Source organism: Eptesicus fuscus, chromosome 15 (assembly GCF_027574615.1).
Source record: "Eptesicus fuscus isolate TK198812 chromosome 15, DD_ASM_mEF_20220401, whole genome shotgun sequence".
NCBI lineage: Eukaryota > Metazoa > Chordata > Mammalia > Chiroptera > Vespertilionidae > Eptesicus > Eptesicus fuscus.
Genome location: NC_072487.1, coordinates 73,186,099 through 73,205,258, shown reverse-complemented (window position 1 = coordinate 73,205,258; position 19,160 = coordinate 73,186,099). Strand labels below are relative to the sequence as shown.

General features: G+C 55.8%; 1 protein-coding gene across 4 annotated transcripts in view; it reads right to left on the bottom strand.

Annotated features, from left to right (window-relative positions):
* The window catches only part of RALGPS1 (Ral GEF with PH domain and SH3 binding motif 1), a 222,463-nt gene that overhangs the window by 17,631 nt on the left and 185,672 nt on the right, over nt 1–19,160 (bottom strand). For all 4 annotated transcript variants that reach the window (XM_054727689.1, XM_054727690.1, XM_054727691.1 and 1 more), the window contains 4 exons: nt 17,662–17,799; nt 15,658–15,751; nt 11,292–11,359; nt 833–959 (listed from right to left, as the gene is read on the bottom strand). In XM_054727689.1, coding sequence (XP_054583664.1) covers nt 833–959; nt 11,292–11,359; nt 15,658–15,751; nt 17,662–17,799 — 427 coding nt within the window. The remainder of the gene's footprint in view (nt 1–832; nt 960–11,291; nt 11,360–15,657; nt 15,752–17,661; nt 17,800–19,160) is intronic.

The window sequence follows — 19,160 nt, the reverse complement described above, 5'->3', positions numbered from 1 at the left end:
ATGCCTGGTTCTGGAGTCGCACACACTTGGTCCAAGTCCTTGCTCCCACCTTACAATTGGCAGGTACTGCGCCCCATTGAACCTCACTGGCTCATGCATGTAACAGCACCTACCTCTCGGGCCTGCAGGGCTCAGTGGGATAATGCGTGGCAGGACAGAGCAGAGAAAGAGCAACCCCTTTCTCCTCCAGCCCAGGAGCGACTCCAGGGCCAGCCTGGCTGGCTGAGGCTTGTGTCGTGGTGGAAGGAAGGAAGGAAGGAAGGAAGGAAGGAAGGAAGGAAGGGAGGAAGGAAGGGAGATGGAAGAGGCAGGCAGGCAGGAACAGAGGGAGGGAGGGACCCAGCTGTAAGGAGCCTGTGCCCAGTACCCTGGGGACACGGGCATGGCTGTCCTGGCCATGCTGAGGACCACCCATGTCTCCCAGCTGTCAGCCCACAGGCTGGGGAACCCTGATCTGCAGACTCACTCCAGCAATGGGCAAGCAAAGACTCTGAGCCCTGAGACTGGCAGGCACAGTGCCCGCTGGATCTGGGTTTACCCAGGGAGGCACTAACTGAGCTTGGGCAAACTTATGGAGGGAGTCCCACACTGCTTCCCTGCCCTTGCCTGCATGCTTCCTCCACCGGCTACTGAGTAGTGATACCTGTCGCCAGGACCACCCCAGCTCTTCTGACCCCGTGCCAGTCTGAGGAGAGGGCACCAGCCAGGGATACCAACAGCATCGCCAGCCCTCCCAGATGGGGTGGGGGGAGCTCCAGCGGGCAAGCACCCCTTAGCCCACCCCCGCGCTCAGCCCGCCTAGAGCCCGAGTGGGGCTCGCTCAGTTACCCACTTGTTGCCCAGGCTGTGGCTCTTCCTGTGTCTTGGGACCGGGGGAGTGGGGAGGCTGCCAGCCACAGATGCGTCAGGACAGGTAGGCCGCCGGCTGAACCTTGCGGAACTGGAGCTGGCGGAGGGGCCTGTGAACAGAGCAGAACGCGTCCTGTGACGGGGCTATGGAGGCTCGGGGGTGGGGCCCGGGTTGTGGGTAAGGCACTGGGCCAGCTGTCACAGGCGGGGCAGGTTCAGCAGGCCCCGTGGCTCCCTACTCATGCGACACTGACCCCTCACACCCAGCATAACTAACTTCCGGGGTGCCAGCAGTCAGGACGGTCAGTGGCCTGCTGTGCATGGTGCCCCTGCCTGGGCGTGACTTATCCAAGGCATCCAGCAGGTGGCAGAGACTTCACAGCCTGTCTTGTGAATCCGGGCCGGTGCCCATCCCGTGCCCTTCCTCAGCCACTTTCTCTTCTCCGCCCACACATCCCGCAGAAGGGACGGAGCGTAGGAGGGCGGCAGAGGGAGGACTCACTGAGTGAGAGCGCAGCTAGCGAGGCAGGGCTCTGGAGGCAGGGCTCTGCCCCAGGCCTGCCAGGTACTGCCTGGGTGGCCTTGGACGGGTTACTTAACTTACTCCCTTGAGCCTCCGTTTCCTCATCTGAAAAGTGGGAACAACCCAACTCACCTCGCAGGTGGCTGGGAGGAGTGCTGAGGTGATGAAAGCAGTCTCAGTCAGCACTCACACTTGTTTTATGTAATGAGTACCATGTTCTCCTCAGTCCCGGTCCTGGGGACAACAGGGTCCTCAAGCCAGGAGGCTGGCACAAACCCTCTGAGCAGCACGCGCAGGACGGAGGAGGGCCGGCATGCCGGCCAGTGCACAGCCACTAGTCCACCGAGGGGCCTGCTGTTCTCCTTAGCGCTGTGCTCGTGCCTCCGGAGGGGAGGTGACCCCAGGTCTAAGCCTTAGCTCCCCGGGACAGACAGGAAGTGGGCCAGGGCTTCTGCGCTTCCTGCGGAGCACACCAAACGGCAAACCCAGGCAGCCGTGCGGGAGCCTCTCCAGAGGGCCTGGGAGGCCTGTCCATCCAGGGCCCACAGCCCCCCACAAGCTGCTGTAATCACAGTGACCCCCAGTGTGTGTGGCTCACCACTTTTTAAAGTCCCAGACACCACTGCGGACGGCCTCGCTCCCTCTGGCACTTGGGAGGGTTCCCGAGGCAGCTCGCATGTCCTCGAGCTCGGAGTTCCTGCTGTCTCACCCTGCTTGCCCCTCCGCACCCCACTCTGCACAACCCAATCTTCATTGCCCCAGGGCCCCCCACAATCCCTTTACGAGGCCTTGGCCAACTTTCTCCACTGTTCCCCTCAACAACTATCCCCAAATGCCACCTCTCTCCTAGGCCCCTGCACAACTCAGAGGCCCCTCACCTCACTTCAAACGATGGCCCTCTGCCTCCGGGAAACGCCGTGGGGTCAGGCTCCGTCTCACGCCAGCCCGGCAGTGGCCACGTGCGCCTCCACCCACTGCAGCCTTCCTGGCGGCCCGGGCAGGGGCCTCCTCGTCCCAGGCCAGTCTCTCCTCTCCAGTCCTGTTGCCTCTGAGAACTCACGCCACCATTTCCCTTCCCTCTGGCCCCTTCCTCCAGCCCATAAACACGCCAGTCCCTCGTTTTCTGTAAAATAAGGCCCCTTGGCCCCAGGGCGGGCTCCCTGTCAGTCACGTGTCCTCAGACAGAAGTCTGTACTCCACTACACTCGACGGGGCCACGTAGGCACGGTCCATCGCTGACAGAAACGTCATTACATGGCACACACTGTAACGAGCTCAGAGCGGCACGGCTTGGCCCTCACCACCCAGACAGGGTCCGTGAAGGCCTTGCGGAGTGTGCAGGCCTGAAACGGCACCTACGGCAACAGAGGTGCGTGTGTGCACTTTCCTGGCGAGGGTCCCACTGCCGCTCAGCTTCTCTGAGGCTGGAATCCTTAGTCAGGGCATGTGCCAGGTTCTCAGGGGGAGGGGGGAATGCAGTGTCTCGGGCCCGTCCCCCAGGTTCTGATTTCATTGCTCAGGTGGGACTGGGCACCGTTCTTTCGGTGACTCTAGTACACCCGGTGACCGCAGTGTATACCTGGTGACCCCAGTGTACACCCGGTGACCGCAGTGTATACCTGGTGACCCCAGTGTACACCCGGTCACTCTAGTGTACACCCCCGTGAATCCAGTGTACACCCAGGTGAAGAACTGCTCAAAGAGCTGAGTGACAGCGAGCTCTGCCCTGGAGGAAGTCTCGTGCAGCTGCCCCAGAGAGGAGAGGGAGGATGGAAGCCACCCGGCTTTGTTTTTGTTTTGCACATGTTGCTCAATAAATGAATCTGTGCAGAGGGTGAAATTCGCCTTGTTTATCAGCAGGATTACGGTCTCTCCGCCTGAGTCACTCTGGCTCCCACCCTGGGTTCAGAAAATATTTTGTAAAGGTCAGGTCGCATGGCTCCTCCCCCGTGGTCTGAACTGGAACTGGACTCCCTGGTGTGTCGCAGCAATAAAAACGGTGATAATTACGGCTGGACACCCCGTGCCTGGCACCATACTGTGAGCACGGGCTGCAGTCCAGGAGGTGGGTACTTAGTAGGGCCGTTTGGCAGGTAGGAAAGCCAGGGCTTATATATCCACGACATGCAGGACTTGAACCCAGGGGTACAGTGTGGGCGGAGGAGCTCTGCAGTTCAAAGGTCAGGCATTAGCGAAAGCTGGAGGAGGAGGGAACAGTGGCGTGTTTGAGGTGATCTGGTAACTTCCTCCAGGAAACTGGTGACTATTTCCAGCTGCTATTTTTGAGATGGGGACAGTGAAGGGACTAACATGTGTTATGCACCAACCGGGTGCCAGGCTTGTCTAAACACTCCCACATCCCACGTCATGGAGCTCTATCAGTGGCTGCTTTGACCAGCGCCATTTTAAAGGGATGCTCGGAGCACAACTGGTCACGCAGGGAAGGGGTGCTGGGTTTGTTCTCCTTTCCGGCTGTGGGTGCAGCGAGAGCCGGACACTCGAGGCTCCTCTGGTCACTTCCTGGGCCTCCTGCTCACTCCTAATGGGCGCCCTTCCCACCTGTGTCCCTGCTCCTGCTCTGACCCCCACCTCGGGCTCCCAAGCCCCCAGTTAGCCCTCAGTTTCCTCTGGGACGAGCCTGGGGCCGCCCCCTCGTCGTGCTGCTTCGGATGGCCGTGGAGGCATGCTGGCCTCAGATGCCCCTGGACGCAGCTGGGGGGAGGGAGGAGGCCAGGCTTAAGCAGTCGCGACCTCCCTGGTCCCCGTGTCACACGAACGCTGCTCTGGATGCCCTGGTCTCGGCCACGTCCATCCCCTGCATTGTGGGCCAGCAACAGCCTGCATCTGACGCGGAGGCAGAAGAATTCCCATTGAGCTGGAACCTAGGGATGGGGTGGCCCCTGCCAGTAAGTGACATTCTGCTACTGAAAGGCCTCCCGCCCCCCCCACTATGCCTGGGCCGGCCGCCACGTGACAGCACAGGACACGTGTCTTCCGGCAGTTTCTGATGTTGTTTTCTCCGTGTCCTGTAGGCAGGGGTGGGGTGGGGGCGGTGATAATGAGCCGGAGCTCTGGCCTCGCTTAGCAGAGTGTGGTCCCTGCTGCCGGCCGATATGGCACCAGCAGCTGGAAAAACTGACCGTGGGGCTTGACTATCTCAGAGGATTGCTCTATTTTTCCTCAGCATAATTTTTCCATGAATAATCTTTAAAGCTCTTTAAGTGGCTGTTTCTTTAACAGTTTTATTGGAATATATGAGAACTGACAGTCTGTGGGGAACGAGATATCATGTTGGAAAAAAAATCTGGTTTTCATTACATTTTTCTTAAGAAAGCACCATGCTGCCCAGGCCACTCACTGGTCGGCAGAGAAGCCAGCACAGGCCTCGGTGGACGGCAACAGCAGAGCCAGGACCCCGAGGCAGCCGGACTGGGCTCCCACAGGCGCTGCCACCGCAGGCTGAGTGAACTTGGGCAAGTCCCCTGGCACCTCTGAGCCTGAATTCTACGGCTACAGAACAGGAGCGGTGATCTGACCTGGCAGACCCTCTCCCCTTCCTGCAGCAAATGGTTCCAGACCCGGGAGGGGCAGTAACCAGACAACCACACCCAGGGCGGGCACAGGCTTTGGTAGCAATAAACCTGGCGCTGACCACACTCACAGTGTAACCACACTCACAGTGTAACCACACTCACAGTGTAACCACACTCACAGTGTAACCACACTCACAGTGTAACTATCACGGCATAACGGTGGTGGTAATGGTACTGGCCGCCATTCATCGAGCATCCACCAAGTGCCAGAACGTACCGAACGCTTGTTCGCAGGACCTCATTGAGGCCTCGGCATAACCCCGCCTCACAGGGACTGTTGTTAGCGCCTCACTGGGACGTGGGACTGAGGTCGATGTGGGACCTGAAGTCAGAAGGGCTAAGGCGCTTCCTGGGGGAGCAGTGGAGCCAGGAGCAGTGCGTCTGAGAACCGGGGAAGGCCAGGGCAGACCTGGGGGGTCCGACATCCAGGCCGGCGAAGGTCCCGGCAGAGGCAGCAGCTTGGGCAGAAGGAGCAGCACATGCAAAGACCCCAAAGTGAGAGATGCAGAACCTACTAGAGAAAGCTCGGAGAGCCAGCCTGGCTGGGGAGCTGAAGGAGGGAATGTGGGGCGAGGGGGGAGAAGGGGGGCGCTGCGGGGCCACGAGTTTAATGAGGGGAAGATGTAGAGATTGTAGGAGGGTCAGTAAGGTGCTCAGATTGTACCCTAGAAAGCTCACTCTGGCTGGAAGTATGTGGATGTGGCCAAGAACACAGGCTGGGAGGGCGGATGTGGCAGAGAGAGTTCTAGGAGATGGGCGAGGGGGGTGGGTGGAGGGGCACTCGGGGTAACCCTCAGAGGAGGCTGGTGCCATTCACTGAGGGAGCGGATGAGAAGTTCAGTTTGGGATCGATGTCGGGAGGCCATTGGGGAGATGTGTGAAGCTCAGGAGACAGACGGCAGCTGGGGACAGAGGTGTAGGCCACGCGGCCCAGGACGGGGAGCCCAGGAGGGGGAGCCCAGGAGGAGGTTGCAAGCTCAGTAAGAAGAGGGGAGGCCTGGGACAGAATGCAGGGAAAGTGTTTGGAGAAGAAGACAAAGGCTGAAAGGACTTGTGCAAAGCCAGGGTCACGAGAACAACTATTTGAGAAAAGTATCATTTAGGCACATGAGTAAGTGACCTGCTTCCCTTGTGATTCTACAGGAAGGCGCAGGGGCCGGCACTCCTGACCAGCCGCCCCGAGGCAGCCTTGTGCGGACAGCACCCACCTTTGGGGCCAGGACACACGGCAATGTCCCCTTTTCTCTGATTGGGGTCTTTAGAGAGCAAACTGGAGGGGCCTAGTCTGCCGCCTTTGGTCAGCTGGCCAGCGCCACGTGCGGACAGGCCTGGATGCCTCAGAAATGACCTCCTGTTCATCCTGGAAGCTTCTCTCAGGAGCAGAGAGAGGAATGGAGGGAAAGAGTTGCCATCTTCTCCCGCTTCAGGGGTTGAACCAGACAACAGTGCGGGCTGTCGCTGAGATCCTAGCCCAGCGCTTACAGCGCCTGTCCCTGAGCTCTTACAGGGGGCGGGGACCCTCCTCCTGGCCACAGCCTCCTGCCCCTTGCTCTCGGGTGCCCGCGCCCCACATTCACAGCACCCGCCGTTTGTCACTAAGGAATGGTGTTGGCAGCCTGTTGGTTGCCCATCTCTCCCACCAGACTCCAGCTCTGGAGTCAGGGGCTGTGTCCCGGTGCCCAGCGCAGGGCTGGAGCAAGGCGTGTGTGCTGAATGCTGGTGCGGCGCCCACGGCTGCAGAAGCGGCGGCTCTGCAGAGGATGCGGGGCTGGGATGGGGAGTCCCGTTCCCACGGGTTTCCAGCGGCATCGAGCGGCCCTGCCCAGGCCAGCACTGCCGATTTCAGCAGTCTGGCAGCCCCACCGCGGCCTTCGGGGGTGCTTTCCAATTCTTGCACATCGGACATTAATGGGAGGCAGCTGTAGCAGAGAAACTACTGAGCTTGGAGTCCCGGATTTGCGTTCCAGTCCAGCCTCTGCCCAGGGCGGAGCTGGGAGCTCAGGGTCCAGTCTCCTCACTGGAGAAGGAGAATGACAACTGCTGTGACCGGGGGCTCTCAGGCGCCACCCTGACCGTGAGCTGCACAGGACGCACTTGCATCCAGTCTCGGGGCTTGTCTCAGCTTCGCTCCTGCGCCTGCTAGAGCCTTCCCGGTCTGCCGGGGCCCTGCGCACGCAGGACATGGGTCCCTGGGCACAGAGTCTGTTTGTGTTGAAACCTTTCTCTGGCCAGGTTTCACGGTCGAGCCTGGGAGCCGGGCCCTTTTACATTCACACACATTCTTTGTTTCTTATACATGCAGCTCTCACGGGTCCCTATTGTGAGCCAACATCGCCCTTCAGCTGTGGGGAGGCCCAGATGCCTTCTCCTCGGAGTCAGAAGGCCCAGACTCCCAGGCACAGGGCGCAAGGAATGCCTGCTGCAGCGGTGCTGCGTGGAGCTGGGCCATGCAGGGCAGCAGGGTCGGACAGAGCCGGGCCTGAGCCTGGCTCCTCTGCCTGACCTTGACACGCCAGCCTAGCAGCTGGGAGATGTCCAGAGGAGATCAGATGTGCCCTCACCTAGGGCTCCTCACCCACTCTGAGACTATAATGGGAGGAGGGAGGAGCATGTGGAAAGGGAGTCCCCACCCCTCGCCCACAGGGTGATCTCTGCGTCCACTCAACCATAGTGAGGCGTCTCCACAGACCACGCCGAGCTTGAAATCTGTGCCCAGCAGTTGGGAGACCCAGGGAACAGCCAGTGCCTCACTCAGGCCTGCAGACCCAATGGGGCCGCAGCCAGAGGACAGTGTGGCCGCACCAGGCTTGGCTGCACTCGCAGATCCGCTGGCACAAGGAAGATGTGGCCTCCCAGGGACCAAGGTGGCCCTGTGAGGACCTGGCATGGAGGTGAGGGGATCCAAGCAGCGAGGAGCTGGAGGCGGCACGGACAACCTGTCGGCCACCTCACTGTCCCTCATCAGGACACATCAGTGCTGGTGCCGAGTGGTAGGCGTGCACCGGGCTCTGTGCTGGGGCTCTCCCCGCACGGCCTCAGCCCTGTGAAGTGAGGCAACGTGAAGTATTCATTTCTATTCCCAGTTCACCAATGAGAAAACTGGGCCCTCAGGGACTAAGCCGCTTGCCCAGGGCCCCACAGTAAGTGCCAGAGCCAGGCGGGCCTTTACCCAGCGGGCGGTGGAACAAGGAAGCCCACCAGGTGTGCGGAGAGCAGTCCTGAGCCCGAGTGCAGAGGCGGGCGGCAGGCCGCGGTCTCCCCTGGGCTGGCGCCGCCGGCTGCCGCGGGCTCTTCAGAGGAAACCGGTCAGTTGGTTCGGCCACGGGGAGGCGGAGCTCACAGGATCTGGAAATGTCTTCACGGGCTCCAGCGCACACACAACATGGCTTGCCCTCTCTGAGGGTCAACGTTCTTTATGATTTTTGCTCTCCAGGAAAATATTAGTTCATTTATATAAACGAAACGGTACATACGGGGGAAATTGAAAACGTGGCCCTTTTTTCTCCACGGACCAGAAACTGAGAAGGTTTCTCCATTTGCTTTCTCACCGTCTGTCTGTCTACTTGTCGTGTGGGTCTGCCAGCATGGCCACTCCCCGGGTGCAGAGTGGGGGCAGCTCTGGGGGTGGGTGGGGGATGGGCCTCTGCAGAGATAGAGGGACAGCCTCAGTGGGGACCACTCCGACATTAACCGAGGCCTCAGAGGGACCTGAGACTGGGGCTGCTCCCAACGCCAGAGTCTGCGTCCCCCGTGCCCCTGGCGGGCGAGCTGGTTAGAGGAGTGGGCGCAGCCACAAGGAGGGGTCCTGGAGCTCACACGGGCCTCCTTTTGGGCCCTCGATGCCACACCTGCTCTCTCGAGGCTGCTGCTGCGTGTCTCCCCGACAGGTCAGTTCCAGGAGGGCAGCCCGTGCCTGGTTCCTGGTGCGTGGCCACAGCGATGCCTGTCCCACAGCAGGCCCGGCCTGGAAGTCTTGAGTGAAGGAACGAATGAACATATCGTGGGGCCTCTCCTTGGCAGGTGTGGGGTGCCTGCCTGCTGGAAAGAGATCCCGGGGCAGTAGCTTAACCCCCCTCCTGGGATCCGAGGAGGCTGCGTTCCTGCCATTCCTGGGACTGCGAGAGGCACATTCCTGTCCCCGGTCTGGTCGGGCTCCTGCCACGAAGCCCAGTCTAGCTGCCAGACCAGGGAAGGCCTCTTGGGAGCTGTCCCACTGGCCCTGCCCTCACGGGACCCCTGGCTGTCCCAGGGGTGCAGGCACCACCTCTGTCACCTGAGGCTGGGGGTGGGGGTGGGAAGCCAGGATGGAGGAGTGAGCCTGAAGCTTTCCAGACGCTCCCCTGCCTTCTGGTGATCAATGAAAACCTTCACGTCCTGCTTCCAGGGCTGCAGCCAGGGATTTGGAAAATTGGTGGAAAACGCCCCTGTGAGCCGGGCTCGCTCGCTGCGTGAAAAGTGCTGGCATCAGCGCTCCTCCAGGGAGTGCGGAGTCAGCAGTCGGCGGCTCTGGAGCTGCTTCGAGAGCCAGGTGCCCACAGGGCCCGGCAAGGAGCTCAGAGGCCAGGGCAGAAGGGGCGAGGGCAGGCGACCCGTGTGCCGGCTCTGGTACCCTTACCTCGGGGAAGTCTGAGGGGAGGCAGCCTGGATAAAGGAGCACAGAGCCAGGAGAGGCACAGAGAGCTGGAAGGAGCTGGAAGGAGCTGGAGGGGGTGGGGGGTGAGGCACAGGGCTGGCGGACTCTGTGAGAGGCCAACTAGTGGATGTTTTAGGCTTTGTAGGCTAGAGGGTCTTGGTCCCAACCACCAACCAGCTCTGCCACTGGAGTGTGAAAGCAGCCACAGACCATAGGGGTGCTGGGCTTGGCCCTTAGTTTGCCTATCCCTGGTGTGATGGACCCTGGCCTGGTCCAGGAGGGGTGGGTCAGGGGGGAGGGGAGGGAAGGCTTCCCTAGGCAGTGAGGGCTTGCTAAACCCTAAGGGTGACTCGGTGCAGAGGCGGAATCATAGTACTGACGATAACATCATCCTAGCAGCAGATGCTACACTTGCCGAGTGGGTTCTAAGTGTCAGGCTCAGAGCTCAGGGTTTTACATTGTGATCTCAGTAAATTGCCACAAGAACCCTGTGAGGGAGGTATCAGTGTGTCCACTTTACAGATGGAGAAATTGAGCCTCCGCGGGTGCTGGGTGTTCTGTTTGACCCCTCAGATGCCAAGTCTCTGCGACACTGGAGTTGGTAACACCTTTTCTTTCCCATGTCCTTCAGCTGGAGGTGCTGGGCGCCATGTTGCTCTTTAACCCAGATGGTGGGGAGTGGCTTGAGCAGGTCAGCAGGCTGGGGGTGCCACGCACCAGGCAGCAGTTTGCAACAGCCACGCCCTCCCCAAATACTCACTCAGGTCAGACCACACTGAGTGCCTTCCAAGTATCATTTCCATCCTGACCTCCCCACGATCCTAGGGTGGAGACTTTATTACCCTCATTTTACAGGTGAGGAAACGGAGGCCCGGAGATGGACTTGCTGATCCAACACTGCAGTGGCCCGGAACCCAGGCTGGTGAGCCCCGAGCTCAAACCAGGAGGAGGAAGCACAGTTGGCCCAGACCCCAATCTGGTCCCACCCTGGGCAGCAGTGAGATCAGCCCCAGGCACGGAGAGCCGCTGGGCACTGAGGGACAGAAACCGCCATGGTGATACCGACGGAGCACTTTCACCACAAGCGAGCCCATGTGGGCAGAGCGCTCCACAGGTGTGCGCTTGCTCCGGCGCCACAGTAACCTGCAGGGCGACTGCCACCGATGATCGGAGCGGGGAGACGGCAAAGCTGGGGCTGACTTCACAGCCTGCACCCTTCCTTCCTCACTAGGGGACGCTCTGTGTGTCCCAAATATGTGGACAGAACCGAGGCTCCAGGGAGGCGAGCCATCTGTGCCTGGGGGCACCAAACACCGCGGCCTCCTGGGCACCCTCCCGGGCACCCTCCCGGGCACCACAACTCCAGGGCCGGGGCCTGACGAGAAGGGCCTGGTGACCTGGAGAGGATCCCGTTCTCTGCCCTGTGCGTGCTCTCAGCCTGGGGTTCTGATCTTGACTCTCTTGGGGCTTTTAGGTCTCAGGCTCTTGCAGGGAGCCCCAGCCCAGAGGTGTCCCCAGGGGTTCCGTGTGACTGGGAGCCTCGGCAGGTTAGTGCGGGAGGGCTGTGAGCAGGGACAGCTGTGTCTGCCAACCTGCAAACAACTGCACCCTTTGGCTCCACAGCAGGACCAACCTGGCAGCATATCTGGGCTTTCAGTGGGTTTCCCCACTCGATCCGACACATCCACAATACCTGCAAGATCTTCCTTTGAAGAGACGAGTCTTGGAGAGCTGCTTCCTGGTTCAATTCTGAGCGACAGTCTGAAAACAAAGGTTTTTCACAGGATCAGACGGGCTCTGGTGCATCGGAGGGCTGCTGAGCATGTGTATGTTTGCAACCGGGAGACTGGACTGCGGTTAAGGAGGCTCATGGTCATGAAACCCAGGAATACTTCGAGGTCTGCTCCAGATCACAGCGACTTCCTTCCGAGCCCCCAGCGAGTTCCCACGACCCAGCAATAATGATTAAGGACGACAGAGCAAAGAGTGATCATGGCCCATCCTCTGCTGGCACCCATGTGCTCATTCTCCAGACAACCCTACGAGCTAGGTAGGCATGTCATCCCCGCCAGCCTATAGAGGAGGAGCTGAAGAGTAGTGAGCTCAGTAGCTCCCCAAATTCATAGACCTTCAAGTGGTGAAGCAGGGGATCTGGTCCTAAGCCGGGATTTAACCCTCACATGGCACTTCCTCTCAGTTGCCCCAGAGAGGCAGGAGACAATGGCCACATTAGGAGGATTGGCAACCCAGTATTATTATTTTTCAGAAGCACCAATTAAGAACTGCTGGGTGAAATGACAGAGTGAAGCCCGGTGCCAGACTCCCTCTCTCCCAACAAGACCAACACACACTTAGGAAAGCTTAGGAGTAACCAAACTCATCAGATGCAGCTCAACAACGTTAGGGGCGTGAACGGAAGCCATGACCTTCAGAAACTTGCAGCCAAGGAAGGAAAAGGAGGTGGTGAAGTCTGGCCAGGAGTTGTGACGCGGCCTGACTCCTGTCCTGCTCCCTGAGACTGCTCGGCGGGCTGAGCGGGTCCTTACCTGTCCCTTCTCTGAGTGGCCCCAGGTGCTGGGAGAAACGGGTGGGGTGGGTGGAGGGCCTGGTGGATACGCTGACCTGACAGAAAGGAAGCCTCCATAGGGGGATGAGGGTAGAATTTCACACTTGAGGGGATCCCTTTCTGGAATGGGATACAGCCTTCAACAGGGTGGAGGGAACCCTGAAATAGAGCCCCCAAAGCCAAAACAGACAGCTTGCTCCCTTCTTCACGGAGCCTGAGCCTGCGTTCCCCAGGCACCAAGAGGAAAAGAGTGAGAACCCCTGGCCGCAGGGGAACCAGCCAACTCACACACAAGGGCAGGGTCAGCTGTCCCTCCCCGATCACAGCCATGGAAGAGTGAAACGGAGCCTCTCCATGGGAGCAAGGTACAAAGTCTGGCCACTGAGCAAACATCCTCTCACAGAAAAAGGAGAAAGGAAGAGAGCGAGTTGCGCAGCCCCGGGGCAGCCCCAGGAGTACGAGGAAACCCCAAGTGCTTCCATCAGTAGAACAAGTCATGCAGAACCCGGGCTGGAGAACACAAGACCTGAAAAATGGGACGATAACGCACAGGAGGGAGATGAAAAGGGGTCGGAGGCCTACGGAACCGTCAAGGACTGAATGAGGACCGAAGTAGAAGCACGACTGAGACAGGCATTAGGAAGAAGCCAGCGGGTACAGAAGGCAGGCAGCACCCACGCGTGGATGCCTAGAATCCCCGAGAGAGAAAAGCCAAGCAATGACACAGGAGAAGGGTCAGATATAAACCAAAGAATTCCTCTGAAAGGAGGAGAGAGCACACCTTGTTCCAGGGACATTTGATACCAAACACCCTCCACTCGGAGGCATTCCCCTGGTTGAGTTTTTGAAATTCAGGGAATTCTTCATCCCCCAGGCGGACCAAGCAAGACACTCAACAAGAGGAAAAAAATCGGACGGGCTTGGGGCTTCTCTACAGCAGCGAACAAGGCAGGACGGCAAGGGAGTGGGGTCCACGCGTCCTGGGGGAGATGCAAAGGAGCGCAGCCGAGCAAGTCAGAAGCAGACACGTTCACGAAAGAAATCGGAGCACGCCCAACGCGTGAAAACCTACTGACATCACCTACATGAGGGACTGACTGAAAATAAAAAATTCCAGGAATGGAGACGCTGTGGAGAAACAGCAGGTGGTAAGAACAGAATCTGTTTAAAAACACTGAACAGCAGGAACTGTGATTCCTGAACATGATGTATACGTTGTAAACTTGGACTAGGCAGTGATAATAATATAACCAACAACAAACTGGAAGATGTGAAGCGCAGGGGAGGGGAGGGGGGAGCACCCATGTTCTCATCTTTCATAGCCCAGAGAACTGACCCTGCTCACAGTGGGAATCTAGTTAAAACAGAACTGATGGGCTCAATCCCCTTTCTGTTTTCCTGACCTCTTCTGTTAATCTTAGAAGGCTCTGTTAGGAAATAGTATCTCTGTGGTGGGGAGCTAGTTGTTTGAAGAGCAGTAATTCCTTATGTTTTATTTCAGTTCCTTTTCTCTGGTTAAATTAAAATAAAATTAAAGTCAATACTTTTAATTAAAAATAGCAAGTGTAGCATGATTCCATTTGAATAGACTCTCGCCTTGCACCCACTTTCTATGCAGAGAAAAATGTCCACAATTACGCTCACTTAATGCTAATGGGACTGTGGGTTATTTTTCTTCAGTGAAATACAAGAAACGAAAGACTGAGGAAAACAAAGCACTGGGTGGGCCCCTTGGCACAATACCCCCAAAGCCGGGGGGGGGGGGGCAGGGTGTGAGAAAGGCAGCCATCAGGTCTCAGCTCGGCGGCTGCACCCTTTGGGGTGGGAGGCAAGTCTCCAGCGGGGCTGTGGGTGTGGGTTCCTCAAGGAGAATCACAAGCCCGGAATATCTCTGCCACTCAGAGCTGGGGACAGGACCCCCCGCCTAGGAAGGGACTCCTTCAATGTCTGGGCCTGGGGGCCAGAAAGCAGCTTCCGCCCTGATTGTCACTGCGACAACAGCGAGCACCCGTGAAGTCCGGGCTGACGGGGGTTCAGCATTCAGTGCTGGGGAGCTCAGAGTCCTTCGGAAGGGACAGAGCAATTACTCACAACCTGCGGCTTGCCCAAGGATGATCTCACAGCCAGGAGTATTTATAGGTCCTTTTTTTCTCCTTAAGGGATCTTAGCATGAATGAAAAGCTACTGTCTCTTTAATTGTGCTACTGGCACAGGAATGGAAAATATTACCCCAGAACCTAAGTGGGAATAATTTCACACTCTGGGCTACATTTTTAAGCACAGCAAATGCTTTGTAAGTAAAATGAGCTCAATTTGTGGCAAATATAGCTTTAATGATAATCTCTGGCTTTCATCTAGTGTTGTTACTATTATGTAATAGATCAAAATTTCATATTATATTCTATTTTAACAAGGTATTATACAATAACAATTAAAGATATTATGTCTTGCTCCCAAGATTAAACCAATCATCAGAACCACCTACGACATTTTGAAAAAACACAAATGTTCAGGCCCCGCCCCAGCATCTGGATGGGTAGAAGCCTTCCCAGGTGACTGACTCACAGCCGGCCGGACCACAGCTGCAGAGCTGGTAGACGTGCAGCTGTATGAACAGTCATTCCTGAGGTCCTGTGAGTGAATCATGGGAAACCCGGGTGTCTCTAGTGACCACTGTTCTCTACAGTTTTCAGGGACTTAGATGAACAGTAATCAAGCTGATCCCAAACTGGAAGAGATTAAAAATATATATATTGGCTAACAGGACTCAAAGGAATCATGGCATACCAGAGTAAGATGAGATTAAAAGAACAGATGTACAGTTGACAGAGGGTAAATGACGGATTACAAGATGGTGAGACTTGCCTTGATATATCAGGTTGCATGGAAATGTACTGAGGCTCCTGGTTGACCTCCAGCTCAAAATGAGCCAAGAGGATGTCCAAGCAGAATGGCAGAGATGATACAAAAAATCCTCCATCTCCCTCTAGATACACAGAAATGCTGGATAAATTCCCAGGTGCCACAAGTGAAGAAAGAGCCAAAAGCCAGAGCAGTGTGAGTGGAAGATGAGGCCAAAGGGCCCACCGGGATGTTTGTGGGAACTGAGTCTACTCTGTAGGGATGCATGGGATGGAGATGGGCCTCCGCCGGTGCCCGTCAGTGAGTATCCTACAGAAAGCTGGGCCAGGAGCTGTCTCCTCCAGGAAACAGACTCTTGGCGAACTCCCTTTGCCAGCCTGGAGAGCTGGCTAGAAGGCTGCCCTCCCCCAGCCCTGAGTCACCCGTGAGACCTGGAGCACCACACCTCACAGAGCCGTGGAATCCATGTTCACAGCACCCAGGTGATTTGAGAGAGCCAAGCTGAGAAGTTCACAAAACACCCTCCTCAGAACTATGGGGCAGACAGCGCCACCATGGGCTCGGTGGGGTCAGAGGTCACGTTCTGTGCACCTGCTATATGCTGGGGCCAGGGGAGAGAGTGGGCACTCACTTGTAGTTGTCGTCTTCCACAAACTTCTGGAGCTCTTCGATGTAGCGCACAGACTTCAGGTACTTCTGCACGTGGGGCAGGGTTGTGAGGTGATCTGCAAAAGGTGGACAAAACCAGAGGCCTCAGTCTTTCCCCATCTCCAGGTTCCACATGAGAATGTGGGCCTCACTGATTTTGGCACTAGATGCTCCTTGAGTATTGGGACATATATTCAGTCTTTCCAGAGTTGCTGATGGTCCCTTGGGCCAGGCCCTGTGCTGGGCACTGGGCACAGAGGGGTCATCAGGTCTGGTTTCTGCCCTCGAGGAGTGCCCCAGATGGCTGGGCCATAGACACCTCACCCCGAGGCACCACACGTCTTTGGCGGGGAAAGATGGGTCTTTGGGGGAAGTTGGTCTCCAGAACTGATCAGGCCAGGTGTCTGTGCCCCAAAACAGGTTTCACTGGGCAATATGCAAGCCTCCCATGCCTTCCCGCCCCTGTTTGACAAGAAGCAAGAATGACTGAAGAACCCTCATCCAGCTGGTATGAAGCCCACCCAGACCCTGGCACAGCGGGAGAGTCTGCCCCTTGGGCTACAGCCACTGGGGAGACGGGTGGGCTTTGAGTGCCTGCTCTGCGCCAGCCTCTGTACCAGGAGATTCCCAGGAGTCATCTGCTTTAACCTTCACACCGGCCTCATCTGGGAGACATAATATGTCCATTTCACAGAGGAAGAGGCCATGGCAACTTGCAAAGCTCAGGTCCCTGAGAAGTGGCAGAGCTGAGTTTTGATCCCAGGTAACCTGCTACACTTCACTGTCTATTTCCTGGAGTGACTGACGTCAGTTGCTCTCAGCAGACCCTCACAGTCACTGAGGGGCCCCAAGCCCTCCAAGATCCTCTACGCCAACTCACCCCACCCCCCAAGGTGGGACAGAACAAGCTAGGGGACAGGCGGAGGTGGTGGAGGAGGTGGTGAAGAACAGCAGAAAGAGGCGGGGAAGGGCCGGCCTTTCCAGGGAAGTGCGTCAGGCAATGTGAGGAGCACCTGCCCCTCACTGTGAGATTCTAACAGGCCATTTTGTTTCTCTAGAGCCTCAGTGTTCTCATTTCTGCAATGGGATGACACCTGCTTCCCGCAGCTGATGGCAGGGAAGATGCAGGTGCAGGTAGCGGTACTAAGTGAACATTTGCTGAGCACCAATGAAATGTCGGGGTGTGCTCAGGGCTCCGCACACATCACGTCCCCCTGTTTACTGATAAGAAAACCTCAGACTCAGAGATGAAAAAGTGACTTTTCAAGAGGCAGAGCCGAGATCTGAACCCTAGTCTGTCTGACCCCAAAGCCGTCTCTGTAATTGCTCTGCTGGCCAGCGGGACAGTGAGTGTCCGTGTACCTGTCAGTGGAAAGGGCCTCAGCGGTGAGGACCGCACTGGGAACCCAGTCTCCTCACTGTTCCTCTGGTCAGAGGACAGCTGGTCTGGAAGTGCTGACAGCTCACCCCAGCTTTGTTGGGGGGCTTATGAGCAGGCCGTTTGCTTCAGTGAACCCACTAACAGGAAGCCCACCCTGGCTTCCCAGGGGGCCTTCCCAAGAGGAGATCGCTGGAGGTTTGCTCACGCCCTGTGTTCTGGGCGTCAGTTGATAACATCTTGTTTGCACAGTCTTTGAAGATCAAATATGTGTGTAAGTCCAGCTGGTATTTCTCAGTGATTGAGTATTGACCTGTGAACCAGGAGGTCACGGTTAGATTCCCAGTCAGGGCACATGCTCAGATTGTGGGCTCGATCCTCAGTAGGGGACATGCAGGAGGCAGCCAATCAATGAGTCTCTATCATCATTGATGTTTCTCTCTCTCTCTCTCCCCCCCTCTCCCTTCCTTTCTGAAATCAATAAAATATATTTGTTTAAAAATCTAGCACATGTTTGGTGCTCAAGGAAGAGCTTTCTCACTGATAAGGTGCCGGACTCAAATTTCAGTGATGTGACATTTCACAACTCCAACAATCAGCGGTACTAACCATAGCTGCAGGAGACTTGTAAATCTGCGATTATTCGGAGAATATTGTTCATCTGATTGGATCTTTGTTCGTTTTCCATAATGCTGCCTGAGGCAGGATATGCAGAATCAATATAGATTAAATCCAGAAGATAGATCCCTAAAAAAATACAAAAAAGTCAGAAGATAGATCCCTAAAAGTAAAGAAGATATTTAATGATGGTAGTGTTCACCATAAATCAGACAAAAATAGCACAAAACAGCACTGCTCTGCTAGAAGATATAAAGGGCGACTTAGGGAAAACTGAGATACTCTTTGGATTCAATTCCAATCCTGACTACCAATTTTTCACGTAGACCGTTCAACTGTAAATCAAGCATCGAGTGACAACCAAAGTGAATGCTGGCGAGCTTTCAGCATTTCTGGTTCATACACTCTCCAGCAACAAGGATTTTTTTTTTTTCTTGTAACCCAACTGGAAAATAACAGGACATTAAAGAGATGAATGAATACTTGTGTTTTTCACCAACCGATGAAGTTTAATAGGTCTAAGGTATTCTATCCAGGAGAACACCATTTGGATGGAATTCAGTTTTTCATTTATTCATTTAGCTGCATGTCTATGTGTCTATCTGTACATGCCCCCCCCCCAAAAAAAAAATATCATAAATTAACTAAGGGATAAAAGAATAAAAGAAAGCAAGCAACATTGATAAAAAAAAAAAAAAAAAAAAAAGCTAAGGCTAGACAGAGAATTCTCCTGAGGGTGCTTAATAAAAAATAATGTGATATAAAAACAGGCCAGTGTTGGGCCTCGGCATGGCCTCATGGCATCACCCAGGGGGGATTTGGAAGAAGCCACCTGGGCAGGGCTGGGAGAGGAGGACTGGCAGTGCAGTGTGAGGCACAACACAGCTCTCAGCTGACTGGCTGGCCACAGGGCCGCGCTGCAGGCTCTCTGGGGATGTGCACGGACAGTGGGTGGCCAGCAGCCCTCTATGAGTCCCGCCACTCTACCCATGATATTTGTGGGGTTGAGCAGGAGTAGCGATGGAAAGCAGAATTCAATGCAGGAAACACTGAACAAGGCAAAGAGGCATCATTGATATTAATGAAAAGCACCGTTGCTTGAGAAGATCTAATGATTACAAATTTCTATGCACAAAGCAACATTGCATCAAAATATACACAGCAAAAAAACTGTCAGAAATAAACAATGAATTCAACAAAGACATAACCATGCGGGAGCCTTTGGCATGTCTCTTCCAGAATTTGTGTGTATGCACACAAATATACACATACAGACATACATATACAGATACATTACATATGTATGTGTGCATATATAAATATAGTATTTGAGTAACAAAATTAACAAGTTTGGCGTTATATAAATGAAAATATAATTATTTTCAGATACCCATGGAATGTTTACAAAAATGGATTATATACTAGACTGTAAAGAAAAGTTTAATAGGCTTAAAAAAGTAAACATCATATTATCCACATTCTTTGACCTT